General features: G+C 41.0%; 1 protein-coding gene across 1 annotated transcript in view; it reads right to left on the reverse strand.

Annotated features, from left to right (window-relative positions):
* Positions 1-756: 756 nt before the first annotated feature.
* Positions 757-12899, reverse strand: part of TMEM194B (transmembrane protein 194B) — a 33777-nt gene continuing 21634 nt past the window's right edge. The window contains exons 2-9 of the mRNA XM_009890220.1: positions 10407-10522; positions 8521-8749; positions 8266-8338; positions 7160-7253; positions 6325-6439; positions 5446-5671; positions 3026-3202; positions 757-982 (exon numbers count right to left, since the gene is read on the reverse strand). Of these exons, the coding sequence (XP_009888522.1) occupies positions 757-982; positions 3026-3202; positions 5446-5671; positions 6325-6439; positions 7160-7253; positions 8266-8338; positions 8521-8749; positions 10407-10522 (1256 nt within the window). The remainder of the gene's footprint in view (positions 983-3025; positions 3203-5445; positions 5672-6324; positions 6440-7159; positions 7254-8265; positions 8339-8520; positions 8750-10406; positions 10523-12899) is intronic.

Here is a 12899-nt window from a genome sequence, read left to right on the forward strand (position 1 = left end):
GAGGGGGACCTGTAGAAGAGGGAAGAAGAGTATGTGAAGAAACAAAGACATGGCAAGAACAAAGTGCGGTATAACTAGAGCAGAGACCAAGAACAGAACAATACAAGCAGAGGGTGCAAAGTCAGGCAGGGTTCTGAAGAGTTAAGAGGAGCTTAAAACAAATGCGGAGAGGCAAAATGAAGCTAACGGGCAGCAAGCCTAGCCAGAAGAGCAAACAAACCTCGTTCAACTGTGTTAACTTTCTATTGATCTTTAGCACTGAAAAGTCTCACAAACAATAAAAATAGTTTATCGGAACACTAACAGCATTATTAAAATTGTTGACACATAGGGTACTTAGTAAAAGTAGAGTCTTAATAATGGCTTCTTCTCCCTCTAGTGCTCAGCACAGAGGACTTGATGATGAAACAGGCCAAAACAGATTCTCTGTTCTCTAGAGGTAGTATCCTTGGAAAAACAAGGCATCCTGGTGGGACAGGCCGCTGCCAGTACTTGCTTTGGAAATAAGCTACATTTACTTCCCCAGTTAAAGTACCGATAGCATAAGAATCCTATTCACTTGAACAGCCGCTGTGGTTTCCTTCTGTTGCTCTGATCAGGCAACATCAGTGATACAGGAAACAGTTTTTTCCAAAAATCCATGTTTGTCCACCAGCAACCACAAGAAATCACCAAGCATGAGTTCTCGGTCTGTAGTCTTGCTTTCTAGGACAAATGTGTTCCCTCACTCCTTTTTTTCTGGTTATTTCCCAAAGTTCAGAGCAACTCAGTAGCATATGGAAATGACATTTGTTTATGCATTTCATCTTCATCCTCCTCATCTCCCTCATGGATGGAACTGGCTGGTTCATCTTGCTCAGATTCTGCCCTGGTCTCGAAGAGCTGCTCTTCCAGGAAGAAGCTCCCAATGCCATATTCCTCATCGTGCGCCTTTGTTTCTGCAGGTGAGACGTGGGGAGATCCCAGAACAAAACCTGCAAACCTGCCGGATTTTTAAAGAGAGAAGTGATCAGCTGAGAAATGAAAAAAATACTGTAAATGCAGGGGATGCTGCCAATTAAGCAGGGATGTTGTAAGGACATGCCTGCCGGCAGTGCAGATGAGGGGAATTTGCAGCATGAGCTAGGGAGTCTGGAACAACAGGGAGTAAATAGCAACGGATGGCAACAACCCTGAAGATGTTTTTTTCCTGCCTCATCTTTTTTTCAGTCTCCAGTCTTTTCTATGTAAGTAACTTTTGCTCTTCTGGAGGCCATCTGCAAGGTCTTGTGACTAAGCAAGATCTAACTTTGTTTTCACATCTTGTCAGTACTTGTGGGGCAATCCATAGCGAGCATTTGTACAGTTGGATAGATGGTATTTTAGCTTCTAAAAATATATTAAAGCTGTAGCATATTTGAGACAAAGGCTGTAAGAATTCAGGTAAGTTGACATTGCTAATGAAAGGAAAAATGGTGAGAACTTCGCATTCCTACACCGCTGTGCCATCACCTTGCTTCTGGTGCTGCATGCATACTCTGGGCAAGCTGAGCTAAAGTCTTGCCAAAGAATTCCTGCTTGCGGTGAACTTGGAGCTGCAGACTGGGAATTCTGCAGCTGCTCCAACTAAATGCCAAGCTGGAGGTCTGGCAGAACAAAGCATGAACTTAGCACTGTCCCTACATTTCAATTCGCCACAAATCTTAATTTCAGTAGACATCTATATTGAAGAGAGAGAATGGAGCTGGAGGTTTCTGGCAAGCATGTGGAAACAGACGGCAGTTCTGACACCTGGGTAAGTGTCGACAGCATCAGAGAAATGTAAGAAAAAGGAAATGCAGCTACATTCTGGAGTTCTGGTAAACTGATCAATAATTTACATTTTAGACTTAACATTTCTGTGAGATGCACGTTGTCACCTCACTCTTGGAAGCACTGTTAGTCTAAATGGGGAAGAGAGTTGGACTGGCTGTGTTTTACAGGTTTGCCTTGTGTTGAACCATTTTCTGATGCTTAATGGAAGCCTGAAGGGGTACTCAACTTTAAATCAGACTTCTGTTGGTTCTCCTTTTTATTTTTGTATTTTTATAGTGAACTTATAAGAACTCTATTAACTGATGGCTAGAAAATCCATGTGTCTCAATTGTTGTGTGCATTTAGCGGTATTTTGTTTCATGATACTGCAGTGTTTTCTATGTTTCAATCGTGCTACAGAATGCAAGTATCTTAGAAAATATGATAGTTTAACAGTAAATCTGTAAGACCTTGCAGAGAGGCTGTCTGCATTCCCATCCAAGGAAGATGAAGGTTCTGAAACTGGTTTTAACTTTTTATTGATTAAACTCCAAGCTGACTGGGGTTCCTTTGAAATTGTAATACTTGGTTCTGTTTCTTGTTGCGTTTATCTAACCCTTCCCTTCCTAACCCATATTTCTTTAAAGTTTGTCTCTTAAGCTATGTCTGGAGTAGCTCTTCTACCTGTTATATTTCTTAGTTGTAGGCACTGATTTTTTTTTTCTCCTCTTTATTCTTAGTCTTAGGTATTGGTTGATACTTCAAGTAACAGGATTTCTTGGCTGTGCAGGCTTACAGTTGGAGAGCTTAATGCAAGTTATATTTGAGCATGTATCTCCAGCCTGCCCCCATTGCAAAAGTGTGCTGCTCTAAAAACTGAAGGAAGAGGCATTTCACTGGTTAGATGGCCATTTGAGTCACTGGGTAGGAGCGTGCAGAGGCATTGTAGGAAGCCTGTATGTTTTAGGGAAAACTGCCATTACCATGAATTAGCCGTGAACATTTGCAAACTCTTAGTAATTTATGGTCAGAGAGGAACAAACACGGTGTTTAGTACCACCAGCAAGGAATATGCTTCAGAGGTATGGCTGTGATCTCTAGTGGGATTACTCAAGGAGATAAAGCTACCCGCACATCTGACTGCACGCAAGGTAAACGCACCTGGAACAGTGCCTGAAGTAGCATTTGGGTCTGCTGTGCAACAGTGTCTGCGCAACGCGTCTCCCGTTTTAGAGAGGCCAGATTTTCTTACCTATGTGGGGACTGGAGTTTGGATACAGCTAACCATGATGGGAAGTCAGGGTTCCTGCAGAATGAGCGTAGCTCTTCCAGAGCTCTGATAGTTTCCCTTTCCCCTTGTTCTCGATACTCCTCTTCAGTAAGGCACTTAAACACTAACTTTTTTGATTTAAAGTGGTTCTTCATTTTTCTAGAATGAAATGAAAACAATTAGCATTTTTAAAATCAGTTCTGGCACATAATTATTGTCATCCTTTTTCTCTACTACCCGCTATTAACATGCTTTAATCACTTTTATCCTTCTAAGAGGACAAGCTACATTCTTGCATTAAAATTTTAGGACAAGGCGTCTAATGTTTGCTAGCCTGTTTACCCTAGGTCTTAGCCAAAGCTGCACAATTCCACAGAATGACACCTAATGAGCTTCAGATGAGCTCTGGATCAGGTCCTTAACTGCGTCTGCGTGGACTAAAATCTCATAGAACTAAATAGATGGCTGCTTGCTCAGCCATTTTTAGGTGCAATATGCAAAATGTGTCTGTGCAGAGATATGGGCTGAATCAAAACCCAGTCTGCATATGTAACTTAGAAGATAAGCAATGCTCTAAGTCTGTTATGAGTTGTTCATGTTGTTTACTAGATCGCTTCTCTTAAATCTTGCATTAAATTACAAAACTGAGTAGTCTGAGGCCTAAATGTTTACAATCTGATGTTTTTTTAGCTGCTGCGTAGCAATGTATAATATAATTAGATATCAATTAGAAAGTGTGCCATGTTCTGTTCCCTTCTGTCGACTGCTTTCAATTTAAATGTTGTGATGAGTTAAGATAAGCAAGGGCTGGATGCCCATAAAACTTTCAGCTCTGTATAAAAACACCTGCTCCAAGCAGCAGCATTCACTCTCCTCCTTATTTCCCTGTAAAGCAAGAACGAACTGTAGCCCTTATTCAGGTCAAATGGTAAAGGTCTGCCTGGCTCAGTGGGATCAGTAGTGATCTTAAATACCAATAATGCAAGGTTCTTAGTTATTTTGATATAGCTGCTGCTCTGAACTGTGTATCTGGCATCATGGCCTCACAGTTTGGTGCTACTGCTTAGTGTTTTGAAACAGAAAAAAAGCTCCCTTATCACTCTCCTAAGAGAAGTTTGTAGAGCTGTATTTCGGTGCTTTTAGGCTGTAGAGTAGCATCAGTTCATGAAAAACAGACGTCCACGTGCAGAACAAACTACTGTGTTTCAGGGTAGAACAGTTATGTTCTGACTTCTATGAACTTGTAGCCAAATCTACTGATTTCAGAGCGAGCTGAACCTGCTCACATCAGGTAAGTATTGATCCTGTATGTTGCTTTTGAAACAGTTGGTGCTTCTCAGCTGCAGACAAAAATCAGTCTTTCACAAATGATAAATTCTACCTAAAATAAAAAAGCTTCAACCCAGTCCACAACTTCAACATCTAAAAAGAGCACGAGAGCAAAGCAATATGTTCGTCAAAACTAATAAATGTGTAAAACACTAAAAAAGAAATTATTTGTTTTTTTATTCTTTTGGTTATGCCAGTTCTAGCCTTTGCCTCTTCCTGGTTCTCTGCAGTTCAGCAGAAGTCCACAGCTACGGAACAGTCTGCAGTAAAGTCTGGATGCCATCACTGAAGGTAAAAAACAGATGTAAATTGGCAGGACTTTTTAGAATCTTCATTTGAGTGCTGTATTTGTGACAAAACATGCTTCAAATTCAAGGATGAGCAAACATGTTTTTCCCATATTGCTAATGAAAATACTTAGCAAACTTAAGGTCTACATATTGCAAGCAGTTTCCATTCCAAATGCCACAATATAAATGGGGCTGTGGGAATACAGGGAATGTCTCCACAGTGACGACAGATTGTTTCCACGAATTAAAGGCAGACATGTACATCTAGGATAATAGCCTTGGAAAACTAAAATCAATGGAAACTATTATTTTTGTGGACACGGGTTTTTAGTCTCTACACTAACCTACAAGGGCTATCACTTTTTAACATCTGCTTTCTAGGTGACAGTACACCACTTTTTTCCTGTAAGCTTCACTATGTGTTACCTGCAGATTCTCTTGCTACACATGAAACCAAGGCAGTATTGCTGCCGTCTAATCAATCAACCAAACAGAAATGGTTTGGTTACCATATGCTGCAGACTAGAAGGTGCTACATTTGTACTTAAGAGCACAGTCACATCTCTCTGTTCTCTGTAGAACGAAACTCATGCTTAAAACTGCCAAATGGAAAATAATTAAATTCCTGTGTCTCGAGTACTTAAACCTTTTTTATTGCAGGTTTACATTTGGTTAAAAATATGAACTAGTATTAGAAATTAATAAATCGTGATTGAAGTGTAAGGTTTTTTCATTGTCAGCCTCCAGTATTTCCTGGTGGTACATTCACAAATACATACAAACCTGCCTATGTGACACGCAGCACCGAGGGGGTAACAGAGGCCTTTGGAACAGAGGCAGACTGCTATTACTGCATACGCAACTTGAGGTATGGTGACACCACAATAAATCAAGACAAAGGCTGTTAGTTGTAGCGTCCATGTAAACAAGGTTATGCTCGCTTCAGTGGTAAGCGGTCCGTGCTGATAGCAAGTGGCAAAGCTGGCAATTCCAACAGCCAGAAAATACCCTGTAGAAACAGAAAAGAAGGACATGGAGGAAAAGATGCAGACTACCCATATAAACTTCATTAGTTTGGTTCGCAACGTTTGCAACTACTGTGAGGTATAGCCTGTTGTTTCTTGTGTTGTCTTATAAGATACCTGCATTATGTTGTATGTGCTTTATATTTTGAAAGTGCGCAAGGAGTTCAGAAGGGGATCTAACAACAGCCTATAACACTACGAGCTGCACATGAATGCTCCCCATGCAAGAATGCCAAGGCGGGTGCCAGATCAATAGATTTGTTAGCCCCTGCACCACATCCAGTTAGCAACTTACGCATCCAGTTCCCAGATCCAGCAAAATACAAACCAGCGTAGCTGGCCTTTTGCTGTTACAGGGAAAGTCTGTAATGGCAAATCAATGAACAAATAATGCAGGCAAAATCTGCTCTTAAAGCTGCTACTGGCCCACTACCTCAAACTCCTTATTTAATGATACAATGTGAATAAATGCTCATTTGAGTGGATGAGGAACCTTTGAACTATTCCAATGTCTATTGCTTAGGAGAAAAACTTACTCCATAAATCAGTCACTTGATTTTGGTTCTTATGGGCAGGTATTCATCTAACCACTAAATTAAACCAAAATCTGCCATGTGGTTTTTGATAATTTTCTTACCCAACAAGTAGTTTCTGTGTTCAGACCATAACCACTGCATGTTCTCTTTGAAGCAGTAAATAAAATAGAGAGAGGACATCCAGCAGCCACTCATTAAGATCCAGAAGGTACTGCGCTGGAAATTTAAAAACAATTAAAACAATTTTAGAAAATAAAACCCATTTCAAGTCAGAATTAGGACCATTGTGTGCAAGGGAACTCACAGGCAAAACCAGATGTGATATTCAGTAGACCTACAGGGCTTGTGATCCGTTAGAATTCTGCTGTACAGTGCTGTGCACGCTACAACTAAACAATAACAATTCTAAGTGGAGCAACTGCATCGTTGTATTTGCATTTTGTGTCCCAGTGTCATGGTATAAGTCTACTGCAGTGTATTCCCAATTAACATATCTCAGCAATATTGTGGGAATGCACAATAAGGCTTTGTAAAAGTAAAGTAAAAATTCACATGTGCCTTGCAATGAATTGTCTCTGGTGAATGGAAGAGAATCTGTTCCAGTGGCCACTAAAACTACATTTTGGTTTAGACTGATTCATAAATTCAAAAGTCAGCTTAGCTTCAGTCCAATAAAAATAATTTATGTTTCAGAATAAACTCTTCTCATACATCAACAATCTTCTCTTTACTTTAAACTCAGGAGCAAGCTAACAAGAACTTGATTCTGACCTAATTATATTTACTCGACGTAAGCAATCCTGCAGTCATTTCAGTAGAGTTACCTGGCCACAAAAACAGACCAAGGTCAGAATCTGGCTCTGTACTCTTCACTTTCTATATTATGATGTTGAGGATAATGATTATTACTATTTTGTTTTATAAATGTAGATTTACCCTTGGAATAAACCTTTTAAGTGTCAACAGGACAAAGACTAGCAGAGCGACAACACCCAGTATTATTCCAGAAAGGTAAAAGAACTTGGTACTCCTGTAAGAGAACAAGAGAGAATACAGTAAGAAGTATAATTTGTAATTGGTTAAGATGCCAACATTTGTAAGAAACAGCAGTGATCTTCAATAAGAATTTAACACAGCTGTAAGTCAGAGTTGTAGTTACATGTGTAACAGGCCCAGTTCAGATGTTAAATCCATGTAAAGAAAAATTATCCACAGATACTTTAAGGTCACTAGAGGTGTTACAGGCTAGGTGATAAGTGTTTGTTTTTTTTAAAGTTTACGCTATTTCTGATTCTAGTCATTTAATTTTCTTCTATGTACCAATATGGTTCTGTACTGCAAGATAAGTTTTATTTTTTAATTTAAAATGTAAAAAAACCAAAACCACACAAACCCACAAGCTTTTTTCCTAAGCTTATGCATTTATAAAATCTAACTTTTTAATTCAGAGTTAACTCTATAAAACCTATTGCTGCTCTGCTTGTTTTAGAGGTGCCTCCTGACAATTAATTTGTGACTCATTTTGCTTTGAAGTTATGGGCCGTGTGTTTTGCTATAACAATTAAGTATCCTCCCTTACATGCCATGCAAAATGTGCATCAAAAGAAAGATGGGGAACGGTTGGCACAAAGGTAGGGGCAGACGAGGCCCCAGATGACCTCATCCTAAGCATCTCCCCCTGCAGGTATGCATCATTTATAATACATGCAGCATTATTTAGCATTCAGCTAACCTCACTGATCTACATTAGGAAGAGAGAATTTTTCTGAATTCACACACTTGCTCACAGAGGATTGTCTTGGTGTCGCCCAGTGCAGGAAGCTTAGAAACAAGAATCCTAACACAGCTAAGTGATTAATAGAGCACAGCACTCCAAGATATGTCACAATCTGTCCAAACACAAATGGTATGAAGAAGTTTTAAATACATGTTCAGTTTCCTTATTTCACCTTCCCAAAGAACCACCTCTTTAGCTAAGAAAACAGACCAAAGATGCACAGGCTTTGGGAAAGAAGGTCAAAAAACCAGCAGCTAGTACTCACCTGCTCAGGCTGTTTGCAAAATGGAACAGAAAAATTCCAGCTACAGACAAAACCAAGAGCTTTCCATCTAGCACTAAAAAAAAGGGGGGGAAAAACAGAAATGGACTTTAGACTAATTCAATCTGAAATGCTGATTATATAAAATATCAACAGAAAAGTCCCAAGTTTCTTAGAGAAAAGGCGGTACATTCAGTAACACTGGCAATACCAAGTTCTCTGTAATCTAAACTGAAAGCTTTTTTTTTTTTTACTTACTTTCTCGTTTCATGCTCACAGTGTACGGTTCGGTTTTGAAGGGCTGTATTTTGAAACAAATATCCTCTCCATATTGTTTTATGCTTATGAAAGTTTCTGTAGATGTCTCTGGTTTCCAGAAGATTTGAACAGCACAGGCAGCAAACTCAAAAACAGTTTCTGAATTACGACAGTTGCTTTTTTCTGAAATAGGCTCAAACCTGAACATTTCTCTGCTGTTAACTTTTACCTAAAAACATACAACAGAATACACAAAGTAGCTCAGAATCACTGGGGTTTTTTTTGTTTTTCCTGAACTATATAGCATATCAGCCATACATGTGATAATGTAAATCAGGATAGAAAGCTCAAGAATAAAATGCTAGTGCCACTCTTAGTCAGCAAGCAATTTGTAGCAGGGAAAAATCTTAACTTCCTTCTTTTAAACATTTACTCCAGGAAAGCTTGTGTGACTGCTGGAGGGTTTCACCACCTGAAGTCTGCTACCGTTCATAGAAACATCTACAGCGTGTTCCTGAGGAAAAAAGTCCTGGGAACAGACAGAGATGTTCCACTTCCTTACATTTAAGAGCAAATTCCTCCAACACAGATGAAGTGAAACCGTTTCCTTTCCTTGTCCAGAGACATACTTCCCAGGAATGAAAAAAGGAACCACATAGATATTCAGCTTGTTCCTTTATCATAGAATGGTTTAGGTTGGAAGGGACCTTAAAGATCATTGAGTTCCAACCCCCCTGCCATGGGCAGGGACACTTCCCACTAGACCAGGTTGCTCAAATCCCCATCCAGCCTGGCCTTGAACACCTCCAGGGATGGGGCATCCACAGCTTCCCTGGGCAATTTGTTCCAGTGCCTCACCACGCTCAGAATAAAAAATTTCTTTCTTGTATCTAGTCTAAAACTTCCCTCTTTTACTTTAAAGCCATTACCCTTTGTCCTATTGCAACGTGCCCTGCTAAAAAGTCTGTCCCCATCTTTCTTATAAGCCCCCTTTAGGTACTGGAAGGCTGCTATAAGGTCTCCCTGGAGTCTTCTCTTCTCCAGGCTGAACAACCCCAACTCTCTCAGTCTGTCTTCACAGGAGAGGTGCTCCAGCCCTCTGGTCATCTTTGTGGCTCTCCTCTGGACCTGCTCCAACAGGTCTGTGTCCTTCTTATGTTGAGGGCTCCAGAGCTGGATGCAGTATTCCAGGTGAGGTCTCATGAGAGCAGAGTAGAGGGGCAGAATCACCTGCCTCCACCTGCTGGCCATGCTTCTTTTGATGCTATTTTTTTAATATATATTTTATGTGATGCTATTATTTATTTATAGCTATTATTTCTTCCACTGTTAAGAGATTTTTATATTGTTTTCGCGCTAATCTCCAACCATGCTGCTTGTAAGATGACCTTCTTACTCAGAAAACCAGAAATGCACTGCTGCTGCTGTTTTTTCATTAGTCACAATCTGATACACCTCTGGTTCCTATGCTGTGGCGTGGTATGCTACAGCGAGTGAGTCACAGAACTGCATTTTATCCTCAAATTTTAAAGTTTTATAAGGTCATTTGGTGATAAGCAAAAACATTTGTTGCAGAGTTTAACAGTGGTCCATCAGTAGAAAAGGTGTGCAACAAAATAATCCGCAACACGAAGTTAATGTTCGTGTGGCATCACACTATAAGCCTAGTTGACATCCTTCTAATAAAAAGAGAGACCAAAACTCACTGTATCTGAAGTAGAGGATCATAATGCTGCATTTTTGTCATGGTCCTACCTACACACCGTTCAAACTACTAATTATACAGAGATACTGCTTTCATCTTGCTAACTGACCACCCACTTTGCTGACAGAAGTTCATGTGAAATATATTGCATATCTTAATGATCCTCAAAATGGCCCCTTACCTGAATAGTCGACCAAACGTACTGTAAGTGAAATGTTCTGTTTTGCACATAGCAGTAACAGTTTTCATCCCGTTTCTGGATGACATCCATTTCCTGCAAAAAGCTACAGTTTCTACCTGGGAAGGAGAGCAAAAAAGTTAATTTTAATCATGTGTCAAATACAAATGTATAATCTTCCTCCATTTCATCGTTGCATATGCTGAGGGAATCACAAGGAATTTGTGGATAATCAAACGATAAAACTATGCTGCAGGGTAGCCTGGTTCAATATGATTTAGATGAAAACTCCAATTAGACTTCTAATCAAATCATTTAGGCTCCAGACTAAACTACAACACCTTTGAAAAAAAAAAAAAACCAACAAAAAAACCCCACTTAATCTGGGGTGATATTTTTAAAAAATGTAATCCGTAAAAGGTTGGCTTTGGTATCGGTGTTTTGATGGCACTGGAATAGGGCCTCTGGGCCAAATCCACTGCTGGCACGAGTGGGTGTAACTCCACCAGAGCTGATGCTTATACAATGGTGAATGCAACTGTGGGAGTCTGAGCAGGTAAACAGGCTTACATATTAAAATAGTCATTTAGCACATGACATGGCTGCTGATCACAGAAATCATACTCCTCTCCCTCAGAAATGTTTCTAATATTAAATAACACAACTCTTTAAAAAAAAAAAAAAATCCTGACATTGTCCAGCCATGACATCTAATAATGCAACTGCACTGAAAGCTTGCCCTAAGTCATCAGGGATGCTAATTGGTCTAACTCTTCTGAAATGTTAGTGATCCCCTACAATCTTCAGAATTAGATTGCACTTTTGAGCAGAAATGCACCTGAAAGATTTCTGGAGCAAACTCTGAAGAATAACATACATTCTGATCTATATACATGTGTAAAATATACCCTACAGTGCATTACCGCAGTGTTCTAGGAACATAATTAAAAAGAAGAATAAAGGAAATAATTACAGATCTGAACAGAGGGAATCATCTGGCTCAATGAATAGAAAATGTCGGTCTAAGCCAAGCTCAGTAATAACTGCTAAAACACTGTCATACGCTCAGAACAGCAAAACGAATGTGTGCGAAACAGTCTCAATCTGGACAAGGAGATACTGTTTGCAGGTAAAAACCTGCCCTGTCTCTCTATAAGGAAGCTGAACTTAGGCTAAATTATTTTTTAACCAATTTAATTAAACCAATGAAAAAACCTGTGTGGATGTTCTTCTGTAAGTTTATTAAGTCATTCCAGAATTAAAGTGTCCACAGATGATCCTGCTAAACAAAATTGGTTTAAACTTAAAATTGGGGCATTTTTATAGTGAAAAATTAACCATCTGATTAATTTTCATCCACTGCAAATCCATCGGGAGGGAGCACAACCCTTCAGACGAGGGCTGGCTGTACCTCTTGACAGGCACTTCCATAAAGGCCATCAGAGGAAGTCGCAAAAGGATTCATTTGTCTCTGAAAAGTGCTGCCGACTGATGCAGCGAGCGGGTGAGGCTGAGCACTATCCAGGGCTAAGACTGAAACAACCCAGTGATAGGAAATGGCAATACCCTAGCACAGCCAAAACGCCGCCGAGAGTGGCACATTGCAGGGTGCATTAGGATTTTCTGCCACTATGGATAACCTATTCATCCACGTTAGAAGCAATGCCCTCCGTATACAACACTAGAAAATGTTTTCTTATCCCCCTCAGTTTCAAGGCAATTTCTGGCGAAAAATCATTTGCTTCAAAGATGGCATCAGCTCCATAGAGTGAAACAACCACGTTCCAAAAGGAAAGATGCTTCTGAACAGGTAACTGTGAGATGGAAGAGGTCTGTAGCTACCGTGAGGCCGCAGGGAGAGGGCAACATGCAGGTTCTGAGATTGCGAGCAGTGGAGAGAATGGGCATCTGCTGCAGAATCCGCAGGATGCCCGAGACTTGGGAACGTCAAGGCAAGGGAGGAAGCAGTTTCTTGAGTTACGTGTCATTGCTAGAACCAAGAATAACCTTCAGGGTTTTCCAGTGCCCTCATTAATAAAAGATCTGCTCTGCACCGAATTCTCCTGAACCAAGCTAACGAGGAAGCCAGAGGGAGTAACACACACTCCAGGTGAGTTCCCCACGCCAGCTGTACCCAGCCTCCCACCACAACAGAGGAGAGAAGCTCTTGCTCCCTCTCTGGTCATGGCAGTTCTGCCGGGCCAGGCCCCGGTGCCTGTGCCCACCTGTCGCACAAGGCACCCGGCAGAATAGCCCTGTGGAAACTGAACGCAGATGGGACAAGCAGGAGAAACCAGCAAAGCGCCCCGGGGACACGTCGGGCCCCCCGCAACGACTCTTCAGCCCTCGACCTAAGCAGGCCGGGACGGAGGCGGGCAAGGAGGTGGCGGCCCCAGCCTTTCCCTAGGCCAGCGCCATTTTGGGCAGAAGCGGGAGGCAGCGCGGGTCGCGCTGTGCCGGGGGCGGTGGAGGCTGAGGGACGCCGGCGTGTCCCCC

This window comes from Charadrius vociferus, unplaced genomic scaffold, assembly GCF_000708025.1.
Source record: "Charadrius vociferus isolate BGI_N301 unplaced genomic scaffold, ASM70802v2 scaffold147, whole genome shotgun sequence".
Lineage (NCBI taxonomy): Eukaryota > Metazoa > Chordata > Aves > Charadriiformes > Charadriidae > Charadrius > Charadrius vociferus.